Source organism: Rhinoraja longicauda, chromosome 18 (assembly GCF_053455715.1).
Source record: "Rhinoraja longicauda isolate Sanriku21f chromosome 18, sRhiLon1.1, whole genome shotgun sequence".
Taxonomy (NCBI): domain Eukaryota; kingdom Metazoa; phylum Chordata; class Chondrichthyes; order Rajiformes; family Arhynchobatidae; genus Rhinoraja; species Rhinoraja longicauda.
The window spans coordinates 8,854,227-8,876,593 of NC_135970.1; the positions used below are offsets into that span (position 1 = coordinate 8,854,227).

General features: G+C 47.7%; 1 protein-coding gene across 7 annotated transcripts in view; it reads right to left on the reverse strand.

Moving 5' to 3' along the window:
• LOC144602230 (excitatory amino acid transporter 2-like) overlaps positions 1-22,367 on the reverse strand; it is a 98,303-nt gene that overhangs the window by 7,841 nt on the left and 68,095 nt on the right. For all 7 annotated transcript variants that reach the window (XM_078415064.1, XM_078415067.1, XM_078415069.1 and 4 more), the window contains 6 exons: positions 17,974-18,139; positions 16,631-16,757; positions 11,327-11,560; positions 9,091-9,285; positions 5,188-5,322; positions 1,713-1,941 (listed from right to left, as the gene is read on the reverse strand). In XM_078415064.1, the coding sequence (XP_078271190.1) occupies positions 1,713-1,941; positions 5,188-5,322; positions 9,091-9,285; positions 11,327-11,560; positions 16,631-16,757; positions 17,974-18,139 (1,086 nt within the window). The remainder of the gene's footprint in view (positions 1-1,712; positions 1,942-5,187; positions 5,323-9,090; positions 9,286-11,326; positions 11,561-16,630; positions 16,758-17,973; positions 18,140-22,367) is intronic.

The window sequence follows — 22,367 nt, forward strand, 5'->3', positions numbered from 1 at the left end:
CACAACAAGCCTTGCACCACACACCACACAGAGTCATAGAGTCAGACAGATGTGTCCACATTGACCAACATGTCCCATCTATACTAGTTCCACCTGCCTGCTTTTGGCCCATATCCCTCCAAACCTGTCCTATCCATGTAATTGTCTAATTGTTTCTAAAATGTTGTGATATTCCCTGCCATAACTACCTCCACGAGCAGCTCGTTCCATACATCCACCACCCTTTATGTGGAAAAGTTACCCCTCAAATTCCATTTCAATCTTTTCCCCTTCACCTTAAAACATGGCCAACAATTGCAGGCCTCGCCAACTACTCATTCTTTGCAGCCTCATCGCCAGTACATTATACGGCCGAATGCTCTGCCCTCAATCGCTCCCCCATTACCCAACTTGCTCAATCGCCCCACAGCCTGATCAACCCCTCAATATCCAATCAACCTTCTACCCTATCGCTCAATGGACCATCCTCTATCACCCAATATCCCCATTCACCCAGCATCCTGATGCACACCCACATCTGCTCACCCCCCCCCCCCCCCCCCACCACCACCATCAACCTCTGATCGGTTCCCTTTTGAATCCAACACCCTACCACCCAACACCCCTTATCTGAAGAAGGGTCTCGACCCAAAACGTCACCCATTCCTTCTATCCAGAGATGCTGCCTGTCCTACTGAGTTACTCCAGCATTTTGTGTCTACCCCTATCACCCTTCTTCCTGATCAACGTCCACACCTGATCACCCCCACCCCCCCACCCCCAGTCCCCAACAACCCCACCTACTCCCAATGCCCCCTATTCACCCACCTCATCATCGAATGTCCCCAAACACCCTACAGCACCATCCTTCACTCTGATCATCTTCCACTTCCAACACAAGAGTGCCCCATCCCCACTCACCCAACGCCCTCTATTACCTGCCAACTCCCAGCACCCAACAACCTCAATAACCCAAACACAATCACCATTCTTACTCATCATCCCAACCCCGTCACTGAATGTCCCACTCCTGGTCAGTCAACACTTCCATCACCTCCCACCCCCTTGATCACCCTCATCCCTCACCTCCGCTACCACCTACCCCCTCATCACCCTCCAATTAGACTGTGCCCTCCATTTCCTATGGTGCGGCTGCAGTCCGCGATCTCATGGGTTTGGCGTCTCTCTGTGCCTTGGGTGTTTTGGGACCACCAGTGGCCAACACCACTCCCTCTCCTCATTGCTCCTGCACTCAGACTCAGCAGGAGAGTGGCCACCTCCTTCCGCCCACACCTTGTGGAACAAAGGCGAGGGACAGGGAACGTTGAATTGGCCCAAATCCCAAGCTACCGTCCACTCTTGCAATTGACCTCTCCTTCCTTTGCTGTGGGAACGTCCCCAGCATTAAAAAAAATGTAAAACATCTCCATAACTTAAGTGCCATAATTTACATAAATCAGCACAAAAATACTTCAATCGAAATATATTTCACCTATAAATATTCACAGGCCTTTATCAAAAGGCTTTTAGTCATGTGGCCTCAAACCCAGGCATCCAAGCTCTGGGAAGGTTCAATATGGGATGGTGTATCCATCCCTTTGCCACTTCTGCCAATGTCTAGCCACAGTGACTGTTGGGGTATGCAGTGACCAGTACAGCAGGAAATGAAGACAGCTGGACACAAACAGGCACTGTTAAATGCAGGTCTCGATATCTGTGTATGTCAAATATACCTTGGCCTCCCCTGGCTGGGCAGAGTTGTCTGAGTAATTGGCCTGGCTCGCGGTGTTCTCGTAGTGGGTCTTGATGCCTTCGTGCATGAAGGATGTCTTGGCCATTCTCCCGTCCTCGAGCAGGGCATGCTGGGCGTCGATGTTCGCCAGCTCCTCCCTCGACAGGTGGTAGACGATGCCGGCCCCGAACGAGTCGCCCACAACATTCACCGAGGTCCTCATCCTGTCCCTGCGACACGACGGGCAAAAGGCAAGGTCAGCCTTTCTCTCTGGTTACCATGGCTACCAGGCCCGAGCACGGTCAGAAACAGGTAGGGCCAGTCGCATTGCAGCCACGTCTCATCTAACTGAGCCCAATCTGTCGTGGGAGATTGGGCTCAGTTAGGCTTGGATTAATGATTCTAATGTACTTTGAAATGTTCGCCATGGACATCGAGTGTCCCTGTGTGTCTGAATTGTATTAGTGTCTAGCCAATTTGTTGTTGAGGAGGGGAAGTAGTTGAGGAGATTAACAGTTTTGGATGTAGGTTTTATGGGCATTGGTGTTTGAGTTGGGATTAGAACACAACTTCAGCACTCGGTGTCCATGTCGACCATTTTGCCCATCTACACTAATCACATTTAGACAATAGACAATAGACAATAGGTGCAGGAGTAGGCCATTCGGCCCTTCGAGCCAGCACCGCCATTCAATGTAATCATGGCTGATCATTCTCAATCAGTACCCCGTTCCTGCTTTCTCCCCATACCCCCTGACTCCGCTATCCTTAAGAGCTCTATCCAGCTCTCTCTTGAATGTATTCAGAGAATTGGCCTCCACTGCCCCCTGAGGCAGAGAATTCCACAGATTCACAACTCTCTGACTAAAAAAGTTTTTCCTCATCTCTGTTCTAAATGGCCTACCCCTTATTCTTAAACTGTGGCCCTTGGTTCAGGACTCCCCCAACATTGGGAACATGTTTCCTGCCTTTAACATGTCCAACCCCTTAATAATCTTATACGTTTCGATAAGATCCCCTCTCATCCTTCTAAATTCCAGTGTATACAAACCTAGTCGCTCCAGTCTTTCAACATATGACAGTCCCGCCATTCCGGGAATTAACCTAGTAAACCTACGCTGCACGCCCTCAATAGCAAGAATATCCTTCCTCAAATTTGGAGACCAAAACTGCACACAGCACTCCAGGTGCGGTCTCACTAGGGCCCTGTACAACTGCAGAAGGACCTCTTTGCTCCTATACTCAACTCCTCTTGTTATGAAGGCCAACATTCCATTGGCTTTCTTCACTGCCTGCTGTACCTGCATGCTTCAGTGACTGATGCACTAGGACACCCAGATCACGTTGTACGTCCCCTTTTCCTAACTTGACACCATTCAAATAATAATCTGCCTTCCTATTCTTACCACCAAAGTGGATAACCTCACACTTATCCACATTAAACTGCATCTGCCATGCATCCGCCCACACACACAACCTGTCCAAGTCACCCTGCAACCTCATAGCATCTTCCTCACAGTTCACACTGCCACCTAGCTTTGTATCATCGGCATATTTGCTAATGGTACTTTTAATCCCTTCATCCAAGTCATTGATGTATATTGTAAATAGCTGCGGTCCCAACACCGAGCCTTGCGGTACCCCACTAGTCACTGCCTGCCATTCTGAAAGGGACCCATTTATCCCCACTCTTTGCTTTCTGTCTGTCAACCAACTTTCTATCCATGTCAGTACCCTACCTCCAATACCATGTGCTCTAATTTTGCCCACCAATCTCCTATGTGGGACCTTGTCGAACGCTTTCTGAAAGTCGAGGTACACCACATCCACCGGCACTCCCCTGTCAATTTTCCTAGTTACATCCTCAAAAAATTTCAGTAGATTAGTCAAGCACGATTTCCCCTTCATAAATCCATGCTGACTCGGAACGATCCTGTTACTGCGATCCAAATGCTCCGCAATTTCGTCTTTTATAATTGACTCCAGCATCTTCCCCACCACTGATGTCAGACTAACTGGTCTATAATTTCCCGTTTTCTCTCTCCCTCCTTTCTTGTACTGTCCACATTAGGACAGTATCCCTTCTGTGCCCTGACAGTTAAGTATTTGTCTAAATGTCTCTTAAATATTCAGTCTGAAGAAGGGTCTCGACCCAAAATGTCACCCATCCCTTCTATCCAGAGATGCTGTCTGCCATGCTGAGTTACTCCAGCATTTTGTGTCGATCTTCTTAAACATATTCTTTGTATCTGACTCCATCACTTTCTCTGGCAGCGCATTCCAGTGAAGACCACTCTCTTACTTATTTCTCAGATCCTCTTTTCCTCTCACCTTAAACCAGTGCCCTGGAAAAATCCTGACTATCTAACCTAACTGGCCTCTCTGAACCTTTTTGTGCTTTATCAGGGCACCACGCAGCGTCCTACAGAAAATAACAAATAGCTGAAAATGATGGAATCCTGAAATTAAAACAGAAAATACTCCAGAAAAAAAACAAGGGTGTTCAATCTCTCCCCCATAACTGAAGTCCCAATCCAGCTAATGTCCTGCTGAATTATAGTCATAGTTATATTGCATGAAACAAGGCCTTTGGCCCATTTCTTCCACGCCGACCAAATGCCCCATTTAAGATAATCCCATTTCCCCGTGTTGGGCCCATATAACCTCTAAACCTTTCCTATCCATGTACCTTTTAAGTGTCTTTTAAATGCTGTTGCAGTACCTGCCTCAACTACCTCCTATGGCAGCTCACTACATATACCCACTAACCTCTGTGTGAAAAAGATCCTCCTCAGGTTCCTATTAAATCTTTTGCTTCTCATCTTAAACCGATGTCCTCTGGTCCTTGATTCTCCCACTTTGCGTAAAAGACTGTGTGCATTTCCCCTATCTATTCCCCTCATGATCATATGCACCTCTATAAGATCACCCCTCAGCCTCCTGCGCTCCAAGGAATAACGTCCTAGCTTGCCCAATCTCTCCCTAGAGCTCAGGTCCTCGAGTCCTGGCAACATCCTTGTAAATCTTCTCTGCATACATGTTGGCTCAGTTTGCCTTACTCCACTCATCCAGTCCAGCTTGTCGAACAGGTCATGCCATCTTACAGCACTTTTCAGAGACCAAGAGCATAATGTGCTGGTCAATGCCCCCTTTCGGGTATTTGAACATCTTATCATAGACATTTGTATTATAACTGCCACCCCCCTCCCACTACCTCCTGCACCTTCTCTCCCCCTTAAAACTAACTTCCATTTCTCTCTTTCCTAGTTCTGAAAACCCAAAATATTGACTCTTTCCACAATTGCTGCCTGACCCGTTGAGTTCTTTTCCAGCATTATCTGTTTTAACTTCAGGTCCCCATCAATTCCAGCAATTTATTTTTTACTTTGCAACTCAGGTATCCCAAGCTTTGGGACTAAAATCACAACAGCAGAAGCTTCACCCAAGGGATTTACAGCAGGGATGATTTTACTTACAGCAGCCAGTCCACGGCAACAAGGAGGCTGATGTCCTGTGTGGGGAGGCCGACGGCAGTGAGAATCAGCAGCATGGTGACCAGCCCGGCACTGGGGATGCTGGCCGCTCCAATACTGGCAAGGGTTGCTGTCAGACTGCAAAGCAAAACAAGAACACCAGCCTTTTTATTGCAGGCAGTCGCCACTTCTGTTCATTAGGTCAAGAGTTGTTTTACTGTCACACGTTCCAGATAGAACTACAGTCCTTGCGGCAGCACAGTGCCTCAGCACTGCCCTCATCTTCTCCCCAGTGTCCACAGCACAGTAACAGCAGTTTGTACCATCTACAGGATGCAGTGACTACTCTTTAGACAGCACCTTCCACCCGTTACCGCCTCTGGCAGCTGGCAGGACCAGGGCAGCAAAAGCATTGAAAAAACAGCACTTGGGGGTTACCTTCCAAGATACACGGTGGCTCCTGTACGGGCTGCTCCTCCACACCCTGCACTTCCTCGCCCTGGTCCACCGTCCGGACACTAAGTGGCGGTCGGTGTAGCCTTCCGGTCGCGAGGGGGCCCCGTGGTGGGGGTCCCTCTACGCAGGGATTCTGCCTCTCTCCATCGGGAACCTGGGGTGGAAGGTATTGCACCGAGGAGTCCCCTACAACCTGTTCCTCGCGCGGTTCACAGACTCGCCAGCCGCCTGCCACTTTTGCGGGTTGGAAGAGTCTGTGTACCACGTGTACATGGAGTGTGTGAGGTTGCAGCCCCTGTTCCAATATCTAAAGGGGCTGCTCCTTGCTTTTTGGCTGCACTTTTCACCCACCGTCCTCATCTTTGGACACCCTGTGCGTAGGGGAGAGGGTAGGGCCGAAGATGTCCTGGTTGGGTTGCTCCTGGGCCTGGCCAAGCTGGCCATCCGTAACTCACGGCGCCAGGCAGAAGAGGGCTCTGCCCAAGCCGGCTGCCTACCCCTTTTCCGGGGTTACATCTGCGCCCGGGTGGTGTTGGAGAGGGACCGCGCGCTGTCCACGGGCACCCTGGGGGATTTCCAGGACCGCTGGGCACCGCGGGGGATTGGATGTATCCTGGATGGGGATTGTAATATAATTGTATAATAGTTTCAATTGGTATATTTGTTTGTATAGTATTCTGGTGGTGGGTTCTGTTTTGGTTTTATTGTGTTGTATATATTATTTTAATATTTGAATAAATATTTTTGATTGGCGCAGAGGTAGAGTTGCTGCCAATGGGCCTGTTTCCGTGCTGAGCCTCTAAACTAAGAAAATAAATAATACACGCCATCCTGACTTGGACATCCTCACTGTTCCTTCACCGGTAGCCGGCTCAAAGCCAGGGCCTCCCTCCCTCACAGCATTGCAGGTACACCCACACTTCACAGTTCGCCACTACCTTACGGACGAGGAGCGAAATGTTGGCTCAGCCTGTGAAGCCCACATCCCCTGGACGTTTAAAAAAAAAAGTACCTCCCATTCACTTGGTGACCATTTGATCATTCCCAGCCTAACCCACGTTCTTCCGGTGTGGCCTTTAAAGAGTGATCCTGCAGGATACTCTCAAAGAAATAATCCATTCCCCACACCCTGGAAACCAGGAAACTAGGAGCTAAAAGGCTGTGCCCACAGCCCAATTAACCGTGACCATCTTCAATATGACAATCACTCCTGCCCAACTAAACCATGTCATGCTGCAGGATCTCACAAAGTGAAGGGCCAGCTCCAGCTCCAGGCAGGAAGACAGTGGGAGAACTGGGAAGGGGGAGGGGAAAGAGAGGGACGGAGGAACTATCTGAAGTTAGAGATTCAATGTTCATTAAACTGGTGATAATGGCATCAGACTGAACTTAACACAAGTTAAAGAGCTCCAATGGAGAGAATTGACTTTGAGAAAGGGAGACAAGTTTTAGATATTTTCAGAATTAATTTTGTTACTTTAAATACTGCCTTAAATGATTTTGCAATTATAGACTTTAGACAAACAGTGCGGAAATACACCCATTGGCTCACCAACCAACACTAACACTGGGACAATTTTACCGATGCCAATTAACCTACAAACCAGTACATCTTTGGAATGTGGGAGGAAACCGGAGCACCCAGGGAAAACCCACACAATCGCAAGGAGAACTCAGTACGGACAGCAACCGTAGTCAGGATCGAACACAGGTCTCTGGCGTTGTAAGGCAGCAACTCTACTGCTGCACCACTGTGACGCCCCAATTATCATTAATACTTTAACATGTTTTAACTTATTAATGATTTTGAGGAAGTTGATTTCTTTAAAGTTTAACTATTGCATTTTTTTAATCAATTAAAATAAGAAATAGCTTGTAGTTGTCAGAAATACACAATTTTTGACACATTTGACAGCCAGGAACTGTGACTTAATGCAATGTCAAGCATTCAAGGGGGGCAGGGCTTGCTGGGTAGAGTGGTTACGCCCTGTGGCAGGCTCACTGCTGGTAGCATAAGTGGTAGATCCCAGTCAGGTAGAGATCGGAGTGGGCACCTCAGCACCCATTTGAAGCATGGCTAGATGGAAACGCCACCTTGCATCATTCCCTTACAACTGCACCATTTAGTTCACCTTATATCTCTTAATTTTTCTTGTCAAAATGAATGACATCACATTTCTTCGTATTGGCTTTGGCTTATTATTGCTACGTGCACTGAGAAACATTGAAAAGACTTCCCGCCATCATCTATATCTCACGCTGCATCGGAAAAGCCGAATCTACAGAAGCTTGAAAGTGCTCACTCAGGGACAGCTTCTTCCCCTCTATTATCAGGCTTCTAAATGGTCCTCCCCTCAGCTAGGGTGCTGCCCGATTCACCTCTACCTCATTGTGGACATTGCACTTTGTCTATGGAATTTAAGGTAGACACAAAACGCTGGAGTAACTCAGCAGGTCAGGCAGCATCCCAGACTGATGTCAGGGGAGGGGGCGGGACAAAGGTAGGATGTAGTTGGAGACAGGAAGACAGTGAGAGAATTGGGAAGGGGGAGGGGAAAGAGAGGGTCAGAGGAACTATCTGAAGTTAGAGAAGTCAATGTTCATACCGCTGGGATGTAAACTGCCCAAGTGAAATATGAGATGCTGTTCCTCCAATTTGCGCTGGGCCTCACTATGACAATGGGGGGCCCATGACAGAAAGGTCAAACTGGGATGAGAGAGGGAGTTAAAGTGCTGAGCCACCGGGAGATCAGGGTGCAAAGCTGAGGGCTATATTCTACACTCTGTATCTTTCCCACTGCTCCCACTGCCCATCTCTAAGGTGACAATCACTCCGACCCAACTCAACCATTTCATGCTGCATGATCTCGCGGAGTGAAGGGCCAGCACCAGCCAGCACTTAAATTGGTGATAATATCGTCAGACAGAACTTAGCACAAACTAAAGAGCTCCAATGGAGAGAAATGGCACTGGGAAAGGGAGACAAGTTTTAGATATTTTCAGAATGAATTTTGTTACGTTAAATGTTGCCTTAAATGTTTTTGCAGCTTTAGCCCGGGATAACGACTGTGCATTCACCCTATCTAGCCCGCTCATGATTTTACACACCTCTGTAAGATCACTCCTCAGTCTCCTACGCGCCAAGGAATAAAGCCCTAGCCTGCTCAATCTCTCCCTGTAAGTCAAGTCGAGTTTATTGCCATATGGACAAAGTAGGATGAGGTACAGGTACAATGAAAATCTTATTCGCAGCAGCATCATAGACACATGGACTTAGACAACGTGTAAAACACACATTACACATAGTGTACACGTAAATCCTGCAAGACGGAGAAACAAAAAAGGTTGTGCAAAGAACAAGACATTAATTCAATACAACTAGAAAACAGTGTTGTCCTTAATCTTGTCCTTTTGAGGGAGGGCACCAGTCAGCGATGGCTTTGAACATACCTCACAGTCACTATCTGTCCCGCATCCAAATGGATATTGTTCATCTGGGCGATAAATATGGCAGCCACAGCCTCGTACAGGGCAGTGCCGTCCATGTTGATAGTGGCCCCGACTGGGAGAACAAATCGGGTCACCCGCTTGTCAATGCCCAGGTTGTCCTCCAGGCAGCGGAAGGTGACAGGCAGGGTCCCAGCGCTGGAAAACACAACGCACGCCATCAACTTCCTCACCCCCACACCCGCGTGCTCACGGCCCTCTGCACTGCTTAACGATGACCACTTTAGCTCTCCCCTGTGTCGGCCATCATGCCTCTGGGGCACAGCGGGTTCTGCAGCCGCCCTCTCTGCTGCAGTGTTCCAGTTCTTGATGTGTTGCACCAAATGCCACTGCCAACCCACTCCTTCCTATTCCGACATCTTGTCTCACCTCCACAGACACATCTTCCCTCCCACGCTCCGCTCCCTTGCTCTGCTCCAATCACATGCATCCCTCCCCCCCCCCCCCCCTCCTTTAGGGTGCAAGGAGCAACTTCGAAAAGGATGCTGAATAGACAATAGACACTAGGTGCAGGAGTAGGCCATTCGGCCCTTCGAGCCAGCACCGCCATTCACTGTGATCATGGCTGATCATTCACAATCAGTACCCCGTTCCTGCCCTCTCCCCATACCCCCTGACTCCGCTATCATTAAGAGCTCTATCTAACTTTCTCTTGAAAGCATCCAAAGAATTGGCCTCCATTGCCTTCTGAGGCAGAGAATTCCACAGGTTTACAACTCTCTGAGAGAAAAAGTTTTTCCTCATCTCCGTTCTAAATGGCCAACCCCCTACTCTTAAACTGTGGATCCTGGTTCTGGACCCCCCCAAAATCAGGAACATGCGTGTCCAATCCCCTAATGATTTTGTATGTTTCAATAAGATCCCCTCTCATCCTTCTAAATTCAAAATGTACACAAGCCCAATCACTCCAGTCTTTCAACATACGACAGTGCTGACTATCAACTTTGACTGAGGAAGAAATTGATTTTCATTTTCTTAATCCTGATAAGAAATGTCCTATTAATTTTTAGGCAAGTTGACACTATTTGCAGTGTTCATCTTTTACTTATAAACCCCTGTGGCATTTCTCGCTCCGATTATATGCCATGTCAGCGAGAATATTCATCAATCGCTGCTGATTCAGGAAGCATTGGAGCTGTGCATCTTGAGATCCTTCCCTCCTCTCTCTGAAGGCACCAAAACTGTCAACAGGTAGGTAGGTGTGAGAGTGTCCCTTGGAGCATGGATTCACACAAGCGTGTACCCTCTCCCTAAAATAACAATGAAGCTGAACGGAGATTCACAGAGCTATCGAGCACAAGCCAGGTCCTCCGTGCCGACCCAAATGGTCTCATTTGCCCACATCCGTCCAATCATTCCTGCCCTTCTAGCTGCCCAAATGGAGACAGGTCATTATTACTCCCTCTACCACCATAAACCCACCACCCTCTGTGTGGAAAACCTTTCGGTCAGATCCCCATTAAGTCTTTCACCTCTCACCTTAAGCGTATGCCCTCTAGTTTTAGACTCTCCTACCCTGACAAAAAAACCATGGGTGGCACGGTGGCGCAGCAGTAGAGTTGCTGCCTTACAGCGCCAGAGTCCCAGGTGCGACCCTGACTATGGGTGCTGTCTGTGTGGAGTTTGTACGTACTCCCCATGACTGCATGGGTTTACCCAGGGTGCTCCAGTTTCCACCCACACTCCAAAGGCGTAAAGGTTTGTAGGTTAAATAATGTAAGAAAATAACTGCAGATGCTGGTACAAATCGAAGGTATTTATTTCACAAAATGCTGGAGTAACTCAGCAGGTCAGGCAGCATCTCAGGAGAGAAAGGAATGGGTGACGTTTCGGGTCGAGACCCTTCTTCAGACTCTGAAGAAGGGTCTCGACCCGAAACGTCACCCATTCCTTCTCTCCTGAGATGCTGCCTGACCTGCTGAGTTACTCCAGCATTTTGTGAAATAAAGGTTTGTAGGTTAATTGACTTCGGTAAAAATTGTAAATTGTCCCGAGGATAGTGGATCGCTGAGAGGGGATCGTGCACGAGTCGGCACGGGCTCGGTGGGCCGAAGGGCCTGTTTCCATGCTGTATCTCTAAACTAAACTAATACTAAACTAAACTATGACTATCTGATCTACCTATGACCATGACGATTTTATAAACCTCGTTGAGGACACCACTCAAATGGATTTGTACCTGGATGCAGTCCCGAGAGCGGTGATCCAGGCCTGGAAGATGCCTGCTAGGAAGGAGAAAGGGTTTTTCCTGGTTATCGCAAAGTACATCAGCGGTAAAATGATGCCTCCGTGGATGATAAGGCCAGTGATTACTGTCACCATGTACATGCCCAGTTGCCTGGCAACCACCTCCAAGTCTTCTATGTCCACAATCTTTCCACAAATCAGACAGGCGATACCCAGGGGCGAATACCTTAATAACACAAAGCACAGATCAAGAGTTAGAGAGGAACATAGAAATATAGAAACATAAGTGCAGGAGGAGGCCATTCAGCCCAGCACCGCCATTCAATATGATCATGGCTGGTCATCTACAATCAGTACCCCGTTCCTGCTTTTTCCCCATATCCCTTGATTCCTTTAGCCCTAAGAGCTAAAACTAACCCTCTCTTGGAAACATCCTGTGAATTGGCCTCCACTGCCTTCTGCGGCAGAGAATTCCACAGATTCACAACTCTCTGGGTGAAGATGTTTTTCCTCATCTCAGTACTAAATGAAATTCTTATTCCTGTTTGACCCAGTAGTCACCCTTCAGTCAGCCCACGTTTAACACAGGCCAGCTGGTCAGCATTAAATAGTGCTTCTGGAGTTTCGCTGTGCACACATTGTGCTGGTGGATACCCTTTACAAACAGGCCTCAGCAATTTCTAGTCCAGAACTTATCTTGAAGTTGAAATCAGCCAGATATTATTTCAAAAAGCTGTTGAAACTCAGAGGCAAGAGCTGAGAGTGGTTTAGAGCTGCAGGAAGTAGAGCGGCTGCTTCATAGCTCCAGTGACCCAGGTTCAATCCTGACATGGGTGTCGTGTGTGTGTGTGTGTGTGTGTGTGTGTGTGTGTGTGTGTGTGGAGCTTACCTGACGTATTGGCATCATTGCTTGTGTCCTCACCTTGTCAACATATGGCGGAGGTGCAGGAACAGGGGCTACCTTTATCTATAATGATAGGGCTGGTCAGCTGTAGAGGGAATGGTCTATGGCCAATAAGCCACGAAGCTGTGAAGGTACCAGGTATCTGTGAAATGTACAGGCCGTGAAGTTGTATTCCAGAGAGTGAGAGAGAGAGAAAGAGAGAGGGGGAGAAAGAGAGAGAGAGAGAGAGAGAGAGAGGGATGAGGAGGGGAGAGGGAGAGGGAGAGGGAGAGGGAGAGGGAGAGGGAGAGGGAGAGGGAGAGGGAGAGGGAGAGGGAGAGGGAGAGGGAGAGGGAGAGGGAGAGGGAGAGGGAGAGGGAGAGGGAGAGGGAGAGGGAGAGGGAGAGGGAGAGGGAGAGGGAGAGGGAGAGGGAGAGGGAGAGGGAGAGGGAGAGGGAGAGGGAGAGGGAGAGGGAGAAAGAGACACATGCTTTGCTAGTCAAACCATCTTTGGGGCGGCAGAGTTGTTGCTTTACAACGCCAGAGACTCAGGTTTGATCTGACCTAGGGTGCTGATGTAGGTTAATTGGCTTCAGTAAAAGAATTGTAAATTGTCCCTTGTGTGTAGGAGAGTGTTAGTGTACAGGGTGATCGGTGGTTACACAAGGACTCGGTGGGCCAAAGGGCCTGTTTCCGCAATGTATCACTAAATTCTAAAGTAAATCTCCTTTCTTCTCTGATGAAAATTAAATCAGTTTAGTTTATTGTCACGTGTACCGAGCGAGGTACAGTGAAAAGCTTTTGTCGCATGCTAACCAGTCAGCAGAAAGACAATACATGATTACAATCGATCCATTTACAGTATAGATACAAGTTAAGGGGATAACGTTTAGTGCAAGGTAAAGCCAGCAAAGCCCAATCAAGGATAGTCCGAGGGTCACCAAAGTGGTAGATGGTAGTTCAGCACTGTTCTCTGGTTGTGGCAGGATGATTCATGTTTCATCATGGATTTACGAAGGGGAAATCATGCTTGACAAATCTACTGGAATTTTTTGAGGATGTAACTAGGAAAATTGACAGGGGAGAGTCAGTGGATGTGGTGTACCTCGACTTTCAGAAAGCCTTCGACAAGGTCCCACATAGGAGATTAGTGGGCAAAATTAGGGCACATGGTATTGGGGGTAGGGTACTGACATGGATAGAAAATTGGTTGACAGACAGAAAGCAAAGAGTGGGGATAAATGGGTCCCTTTCGGAATGGCAGGCAGTGACCAGTGGGGTACCGCAAGGTTCGGTGCTGGGACCCCAGCTATTTACGATATAAATTAATGACTTAGACGAAGGGATTAAAAGTACCATTAGCAAATTTGCAGATGATACTAAGCTGGGGGGTAGTGTGAATTGTGAGGAAGATGCAATAAGGCTGCAGGGTGACTTGGACAGGTTGTGTGAGTGGGCGGATACATGGCAGATGCAGTTTAATGTAGATAAGTGTGAGGTTATTCACTTTGGAAGTAAGAATAGAAGGGCAGATTATTATCTGAATGGTGTCAAGTTAGGAGGAGGGGGAGTTCAACGAGATCTGGGTGTCCTAGTGCATCAGTCAATGAAAGGAAGCATGCAGGTACAGCAGGCAGTGAAGAAAGCCAATGGAATGTTGGCCTTCATAACAAGAGGAGTTGAGTATAGGAGCAAAGAGGTCCTTCTACAGTTGTACCGGGCCCTGGTGAGACTGCACCTGGAGTACTGTGTGCAGTTTTGGTCTCCAAATTTGAGGAAGGATATTCTTGCTATTGAGGGCGTGCAGCGTAGGTTCACTAGGTTAATTCCCGGAATGGCGGGACTGTCGTATGTTGAAAGGGCTGGAGCGATTGGGCTTGTATACACTGGAATTTAGAAGGATGAGGGGGGATCTTATTGAAACATATAAGATAATTAGGGGATTGGACACATTAGAGGCAGGAAACATGTTCCCAATGTTGGGGGAGTCCAGAACAAGGGGCCACAGTTTAAGAGTAAGGGGTAGGCCATTTAGAACGGAGATGAGGAAGAACTTTTTCAGTCAGAGAGTGGTGAAGGTGTGGAATTCTCTGCCTCAGAAGGCAGTGGAGGCCAGTTCGTTGGATGCTTTCAAGAGAGAGCTGGATAGAGCTCTTAAGGATAGCGGAGTGAGGGGGTATGGGGAGAAGGCAGGAACGGGGTACTGATTGAGAGTGATCAGCCATGATCGCATTGAATGGCGGTGCTGGCTCGAAGGGCTGAATGGCCTACTCCTGCACCTATTGTCTATTGTCTATTGTCTATATCAAGTCAAATCTGCTATGTTGATTTTCCTCTAAGTTGTGCCACCCACGGTACTTCTAATGCCTGATTTCGCAGTTGGAACATTCTCCTGGCATCCAAAGAGAGGTGACATGATGGCAATTATTTCAGTCACCCAGGGGCTGGAACAGCTTTTTTGTCAGCACACAGACCCTGGTTCATACTGAGCAAGGGTGGGCTTGCAACAGTCACGAAGGTCAGTCTGTAGATGGTATGAGTTAGGATTTGTAAAGGACATTGTGAAGTTCTATGAGAAACAGAGTCAACCTCGATGCCAAAGGTTGACCAATGACCAAGGGTTTATTTGCACACAATGCACTGATTTGGAATGGTTAACAGCTGAGTAACGTGAAGAGGATCATAGATTTCTTTAGCCATTCAGTGAGGTTAATGTCTAATGGGGATTTGCTTCCCTTCATCCACCTTGCTCCATGTACCCTTACCATAAGCATCTACCAATTTCAGTTTTGCTACGTACTTTTGGGTGATAGGACTCTTCATTGTTTGGGGTAAAAAGTTTATGATGCTCACAATACTATTTGTGAATAAATGCTGCTGGTTTCTAGCTGCGATTTTGATCATATGGCTAACATTTAAGATTAATTTACACAACAGGACCGAACGTGGGGAGAATAGATTACAAAGTAAATTAACGTGACCGGGTGGCGCCATCAGCGATGGCAGCCTCGCCAACAGTCTGTCTTTTCATCTTTTTTGTTAGTTTTAGTGTGTTTTGAAAGGTTGTGTTAATGTTCTCTGGGTTGTTTTATGTGGGGGTTGGGAGAGGGGGTCAATCTCTTACCTTGCCGCAGATACAACTGTTTTCCGGATCGTATCTCCGGTCGCCCTGCGGCCTAACATCATGGAGCTGGCAGCCTTGCTGGAAACTGACTTTGAGTCCCACCGCAGGACCGTGGACTTACCATTGGAGCCTGCAATCCCTTTCCTGGGATCGACGCTCCAACTGCGGCCTGCGGATTTCAACATCGGGGAGCTCGCAGTCTCGGGTAGAGACCGATGTCGGGGAGCTCCAAAGTCGCAGGACGTTCGACCAGCCCCGACTCGGGGTCCGATCGGCCGGCGCAGGGGAGATGAGATTCCCCCCGATGCAGGAGCTTGATCGCCCCGACGCAGAGGGCCCGACCACCGGCTGCGGGAGCCAAGATCGTCCCGTCAACGGTACGTTCAAGGCCCCCGACCACGGGAGAACAAAGGGAAGAGATTGCCTTTCATCACAGTGAGGAATGTGGGGGAGTCGCTGCGGTGGATGTTCATGTTAAAATGTGTTTGGGTGTCTTGTTGCTCTTTGTTGGTATGACTGTATGGCAAATCAAATTCCTCATATGTTGCAAAACATACTTGGCTAGTAAAGTACTATTATGATTATTATGATTATGATTATGATTATTAATGGGGGAATGGTATTGGTCTGTGAGCCGGCACAAAACCGATGGGCCAAATGCCCTTCTGCTGTGTCATAAGTGATGACTCCACTTCACTGCCTTGTGCTGATGGTCATCTGCCACCTTAAAACCCTGATTTACTCACTTATCCTCCCTTTAGAAGTCCTTGTGTTGCTCGCCTCATCTACTCCATGTTGTTGTCATGGTTTATCCAATCAGAGAACATTTTGCTGATCTCCTTGATGGATTAATGAGTGCAAGGTCAGGTGTTAAACTACATGGATGCCATGGGTTTGGGCTGTGGATTCCCTCTTTGGTGGACGACGAATGCCATAAATCACTGAACCCACTGGTAGAGCTTGGTTGTTCATGAGGAAAGGAAAGTGAATATCTCTTTAAATGCACCAGAAGGAACTGCAGTTGCTGGTAACACCGAAGATAGATACAAAACGCTGGAGTAACTCAGTGGGTCGGGAGGCATCTGTGGAGGACGCGAAGCATCGCCTATTCCTTCTCTCCAGACATGCTGCCTGACCCGCTGAGTTACTCCAGCATGTGGTGCTTATCTTCTCTTTAAATGCACCCAGCCAGTAACGCACCTTGATCTCAGAGGGGAGCAGAGCAGGTCCACATGGGGGATTGTGGACTGAACGGGTGTACAAACAGTGAATGATCTCACAGCTCTTACCACATGATCATGATCACCAGCTTCATGACGATCTCGTTGAGGATGTTGAAGAATTCCACCATTAGCTGCGCCCTCTCCCCCATCTTCCCCATGGCGATACCAAACGCAATGAAGAAGCCAATCACACCTGCAATAATGTGAGAGCAGACGAGCAAGCCATCAGTGGTCACCGAGAGATGTTCCCAATCTCGTTCCCTGCACACATAGCCAATCTCAATAACACCATTCACACAGCACCTTCAGTGTCAGGAAACATGCCACAACGCTTCACAGGAGCGAGACCAAACACAAACGTGAATCGCACAGGAGAGGTGCAGGAATATGAACGAAAGGTGGATCAAGGAGAAGGTTTCACAGAACGTCACCAACGACTACAGTGAAAACAGAAATAGAGAGTTTAGGAAGGAAGAGGAGAGACAGTCCTTGCTAAAGAATTAAAATCCACAATACACAGGACCACCACGAGAAAGGTTGAGGCTGATTTTAAAACCATTGTACGAGCACTTAACCAGCTTAGCATTTTGGCCACTCCTCATTGAACCTGTTCCTTGTGTTCCTTGTATCCATTTGCCCCTTGTAATCAACAGAACTGATCAATGGAGTTTTCTCCAACAGGCAGCTGTACTTATTTCTAATGGGAAGTTCTTTAAGGGAAGCTATACTTATTTCTAAAGGGAAGTTCCTTTCCCATGAGGATTTCTTAGTGTCCCACCATTCCGGGAATTAACCTAGTAAACCTACGCTGCACGCCCTCAATAGCAAGAATATCCTTCCTCAAATTTGGAGACTAAAACTGCACACAGTACTCCAGGTGTGGTCTCACTAGGGCCCTGGACAACTGCTCGTGCTTACACTGCTTTCCCCTACAGAACAATGGAGCCTAGCTTTGGTGGAAACAAAATTGCCAAGACTTACAGGGAAAGATTCAGAGGGTGGACAACAAGACAACATGGAAACAGGTCGCAAAAGCAAAAGGATCGCCTCGAATATCCCCTTCAGGTGAATGAGTCCGATTCCTTCCCCACACAAAGGTTTATAATGTTCTCATGCCCCTAATATTCTCCCTCCACACTCAAATAGGCGTATTTATGTCTGTCTGCCTCTCGCTGTTGCTACCTCAGGAATAAATGAGCATCCCGATCTCCACGTGTGCCTGTATGAACAGCAATGTAACAATGCTGACGTGTCCCTGTTGCTCTGCGTGTGGGACGACAGAGACTGGCCAATGCTATGAGGGCCCATGGGCAGGGCCCAGGCAGCTGCAGAATAAGATGAATATCCTCCCATCTAGAGTAACTGGCCCGTCATGAGATACGGATGCAAGAATGTTGACATGACCTTACCCAACACATTCATCCCATCCTTGAACTGCAGGCTCTTTGTGACCGTGTAGCTAGGTCCATCCGGTTCTCTCAGGGTTTCGTTCACAACTTCCAGCATGATGGCCGAGACGTTGGCAATGCTCTGATCCTCAGAAGGATTCTCCACTTTCTTGGTGACTGTTTGTGTCTATTGGCAGGGGCACATTTGGAGGACAATTAATTAACCATGCACCAGATCATAAACATCGCGGAGCTAAGAGGTTCTAAGATTCAGGGAGACTCCATCTCATTGCTCCAGGTTCAGGGGATTTGTGCAGAAATAGAGGGTTTCAGGCTATCAACGTACAAACTCACAAATATATGATTTGCTTATTCCACCATTCACTAAGATATGACTCAACTCTGCATCTCCACCTGTCCCCAATAACTCTTAACCCCTCCTGTTTATCAAGAATCTATTTACGTCTGCCTTAAAAACCTTCAAAGATTCTGCCGTCACTGGCCGTTGAGGGAGAGTGTTGACTTTCGACATTCATCTTCCCATCTGGCAGAAGCAACAGTAGCTTGAAAGCACACGGCACCAGACTCCCACACAGCTTCCTCCTCTGTGTTATCGGGCTTCTGAATGTTCCTTCCATAAGCTCGGGTAGTGTACGATTCACCACCACCCAATTGAGGACTTTTGGACTTAGTTTATGGAACTGATGCGCTACCATATAAAACTATATTCTGCACTCTGTATCTTCTCCATTGCTCTATCTGTTGCATTTGAGCTTGAACTGATTGTATCTGTACAGGGAGGTCACCTCATATTTCGCTTGGGCAGCTTGCAGCCCAGCGGTATGAACATTGACTTCTCCAACTTTAGATAGTTCCTCTGTCCCTCTCTTCCCCTCCTCCTTCCCAGATCTCCCTCTATCTTCCTGTCTCCACCTATATCCTTCCTTTGTCCTGCCCCCCTGACATCAGTCTGAAGAAGGGTCTCGACCCGAAACGTCACCCATTCCTTCTCTCCTGAGATGCTGCCTAACCTGCTGAGTTACTCCAGCATTTTGTGAATAAGTATCTGTACAGGGTATACAGCATCTGTTCTGTTTGTTCAGCAGGCAACACAAAGCTTTTCACCGTACCTCGGTTCAATAATAAACCTCAAGCACACCCTGTCCATCACCTATCGGACCTTACTGCCCATCATTCTTCATTCCTCCTTGGTCCATCTATCACATACTAGCCCTTATCCCACCCGTCCCGTTCTCTTCTTTCTACTGGCTATCTCCCAACTCCACACTCAGACCTGATCTACCATCTCCACCCAAAATGCCAACAATCCTTCTCTCTCCACAGATGCTGCTCGACCCATTGAGTTTCTCCTACAGCTTGTATTTGTTTGCTCACTAAAACAACCTCCTCATTCCAGGTATTAGTCTGCATCCAGGCATCCTTCCTTAAATAAGAAGATCAATACCATGTGGGCATCTCCAGATACAGTCTCATTAATGTCCTGCAGACCCCCACTACACTGTTCTTTAATTTTCCTTGCCCTAACTAATCTGTGAGCTTTCCTGATTAATCGCTGAACCTGCACACTGGCTTTCTGATTAATGACTGTGTCTGACACATTTAGTTCCCCCTACGTCTCAGAGCTCAGGAGCTCTGCAATCTCTCACTATTTGGATATGTTCTTCCTATATTTCTGCTGCTGAATGGACTATTTCAAATTGCCCCGCACTCTCGCCCATCTGACAGAGTGTTGCCCCTGCACTCAGCTGATTTAGATCCCTATGTCACCCCTCCTCCCCCCCCCCCCCTTGTCCTCATCACAGCTCACTTCCCTGTCTATCTTTGTGTCATCTGCAAATTTAGAGATCAAATCCTTACAGCTTATCATTAATAGTAATAAGCTGAGCCCCAGCCACGTTTTGGCACTTCACCTTTAGTCTGCGTTTTAGAGATAACGTGTGGAAAAAGCCTACAAAGCCTCCACATTCTTCCTGTTATGGGACGACCAGAACTGCACACAATACTCAAGTGCAGCCTAACCAAGTCCTAGAAAATGGCAACATGACTTCCTGGCAACATGTATTCAATGCCCAGATTGATGAAGGCAAGCATTCCTTTATCATTTTAAATATCACATTAAATCATCCTTGCATCTTCAACAGTCTTGCAACCTGGATACCTATTTTACCCACTTTTGCCCCAATACCAATCTGTCGGTGGGGTTTGTATGAATTAACTTATTGCCAAGGCACTGTGAACCAAGGTCAAGCTTCCAATGCTACTTTAGAAAAGAGGACGGTAGACAATAGACAATAGACAATAGACAATAGGTGCAGGAGGAGGCCATTCGGCCCTTCGAGCCAACACCACCGTTCAATGTGATCAGGGCTGATCATTCTCAATCAGTACCCCGTTCCTGCCTTCTCCCCATAACCCCTGACTCCGCTATCATTAAGAGCCCTATCTAGCTCTCTCTTGAATGCATTCAGAGAATTGGCCTCCACTGCCTTCTGAGGCAGAGAATTCCACAGATTTACAACTCTCTGACTGAAAAGGTTTTTCCTCATCTCTGTTCTAAATGACCTACCCCTTATTCTTAAACTGTGGCCCCTGGTTTTGGACTCCCCCAACATTGGGAACATGTTTCCTGCCTCTAACGTGTCCAACTCCTTAATAATCTTATATGTTTCGATAAGATCCCCTCTCATTCTTCTAGATTCCAGTGTGTACAAGCCTAGTCGCTCCAGTCTTTCAACTAATTTTGCCCACTAATCTCCTATGTGGGACCTTGTCGAAGGCTTTCTGAAAGTCGAGTTACACCACATCCACTGTCAATTTTCCTAGTTACATCCTCAAAACATTCCAGAAGATTAGTCAAGCATGATTTCCCCTTCGTAAATCCATGCTGACTCGGAACGATCCTGTTACTGCTAACCAAATGCTCCGCAATTTCGTCTTTTATAATTGACTCCAGCATCTTCCCCACCACTGATGTCAGACTAGCTGGTCTATAATTTCCCGTTTTCTCTCTCCCTCCTTTCTTAAAAAGTGGATAAGTGAGCTACCCTCCAATCCACAGGAACCGATCCTGAATCTATAGAACATTGGAAAATGATTACCAATGCATCCACAATTTCTCGAGCTACCTCTTTAAGTACCCTGGGATTGCAGACCGCCAGGCCCTGGGGATTTATCAGCCTTCAGTCCCATCAGTCTACCCAACACCATTTCCTGCCTAATGTGGATTTCCTTCAGTTCCTCCGTCACCCTAGGATCTCTGGCCACTAGAACATCTGGGAGATTGTTTGTATCTTCCTTAGTAGTAGTTTGCAGTCTGGGCGAGTGGAGGGAAGAAGATCCTCGGCCTGAGAAAAGAAGGCCTGGCAATTTGTTTCAATCGGCTGCTCGGTACAGAACTGCTCTCACCAGATCTAGGTGTTGCAGTGGGAAGTTCAGCAACCCATTACCAGGGTCTCCAGCATTTGTTTCAGGATCTGCATGGCCTGCTTGTATACTATACAGACCTCTTCAGATCGTTCACCTTGTTGTGGTGACGAGGCTTGTGTGCCCCCATGATTCCGAGAGCGATGCCGTCGGAAGCACTAGCTTCTGGTAGGGCCACCCATGGCGGTAAGGTCAAGGATGAGGGTCCAGACTAAGAATGATCCAACGTATGACCTCAACGGTGGACTAGGTGGACGAAGTTATCTTGAACTCAACGGCTGTGAAGGCGGATGAAGGCTGCAACAGATCTATCAGCTCCAATCGTCTTGGTTCCCTTGCCATTGGAATTAGTTGATTGATTTGTGAAGCACATAGTGTAAGAAAATAACTGCAGATGCTGGTACAAATCGAAGGTATTTATTCACAAAAAGCTGGAGTAACTCAGCAGGACAGGCAGCATCTCAGGAGAGAAGGAATGGGCGACGTTTCGGGTCGAGACCTTTCTTCAGACTGATGTCAGGGGGGCGGGACAAAGGAAGGATATAGGTGGAGACAGGAAGACAGAGGGAGAACTGGGAAGGGGGTGGGGGAAGAGAGGGACAGAGGAACAATTAAAGTTGGAGAAGTCAATGTTCATACCGCTGGGCTGCAAGCTGCCCAGGCGAAATATGAGGTGCTGTTCCTCCAATTTCCGGTGGGACTCACTATGGCACTGGAGGAGGCCCATGACAGAAAGGTCAGACTGGGAATGGGAGGGGGAGTTGAAGTGCTCAGCCACCAGGAGATCAGATTGGTTAATACGGACTGAGCGCAGGTGTTGAGCGAAGCGATCGCCGAGCCTGCGTTTGGTTTCGCCGATGTAAATAAGTTGACATCTGGAGCAGCGGATGCAATAGATGAGGTTGGAAGAGGTGCAGGTGAACCTCTGTCTCACCTAGAAAGACTATTTGGGTCCTTGGATGGAGTTGAGG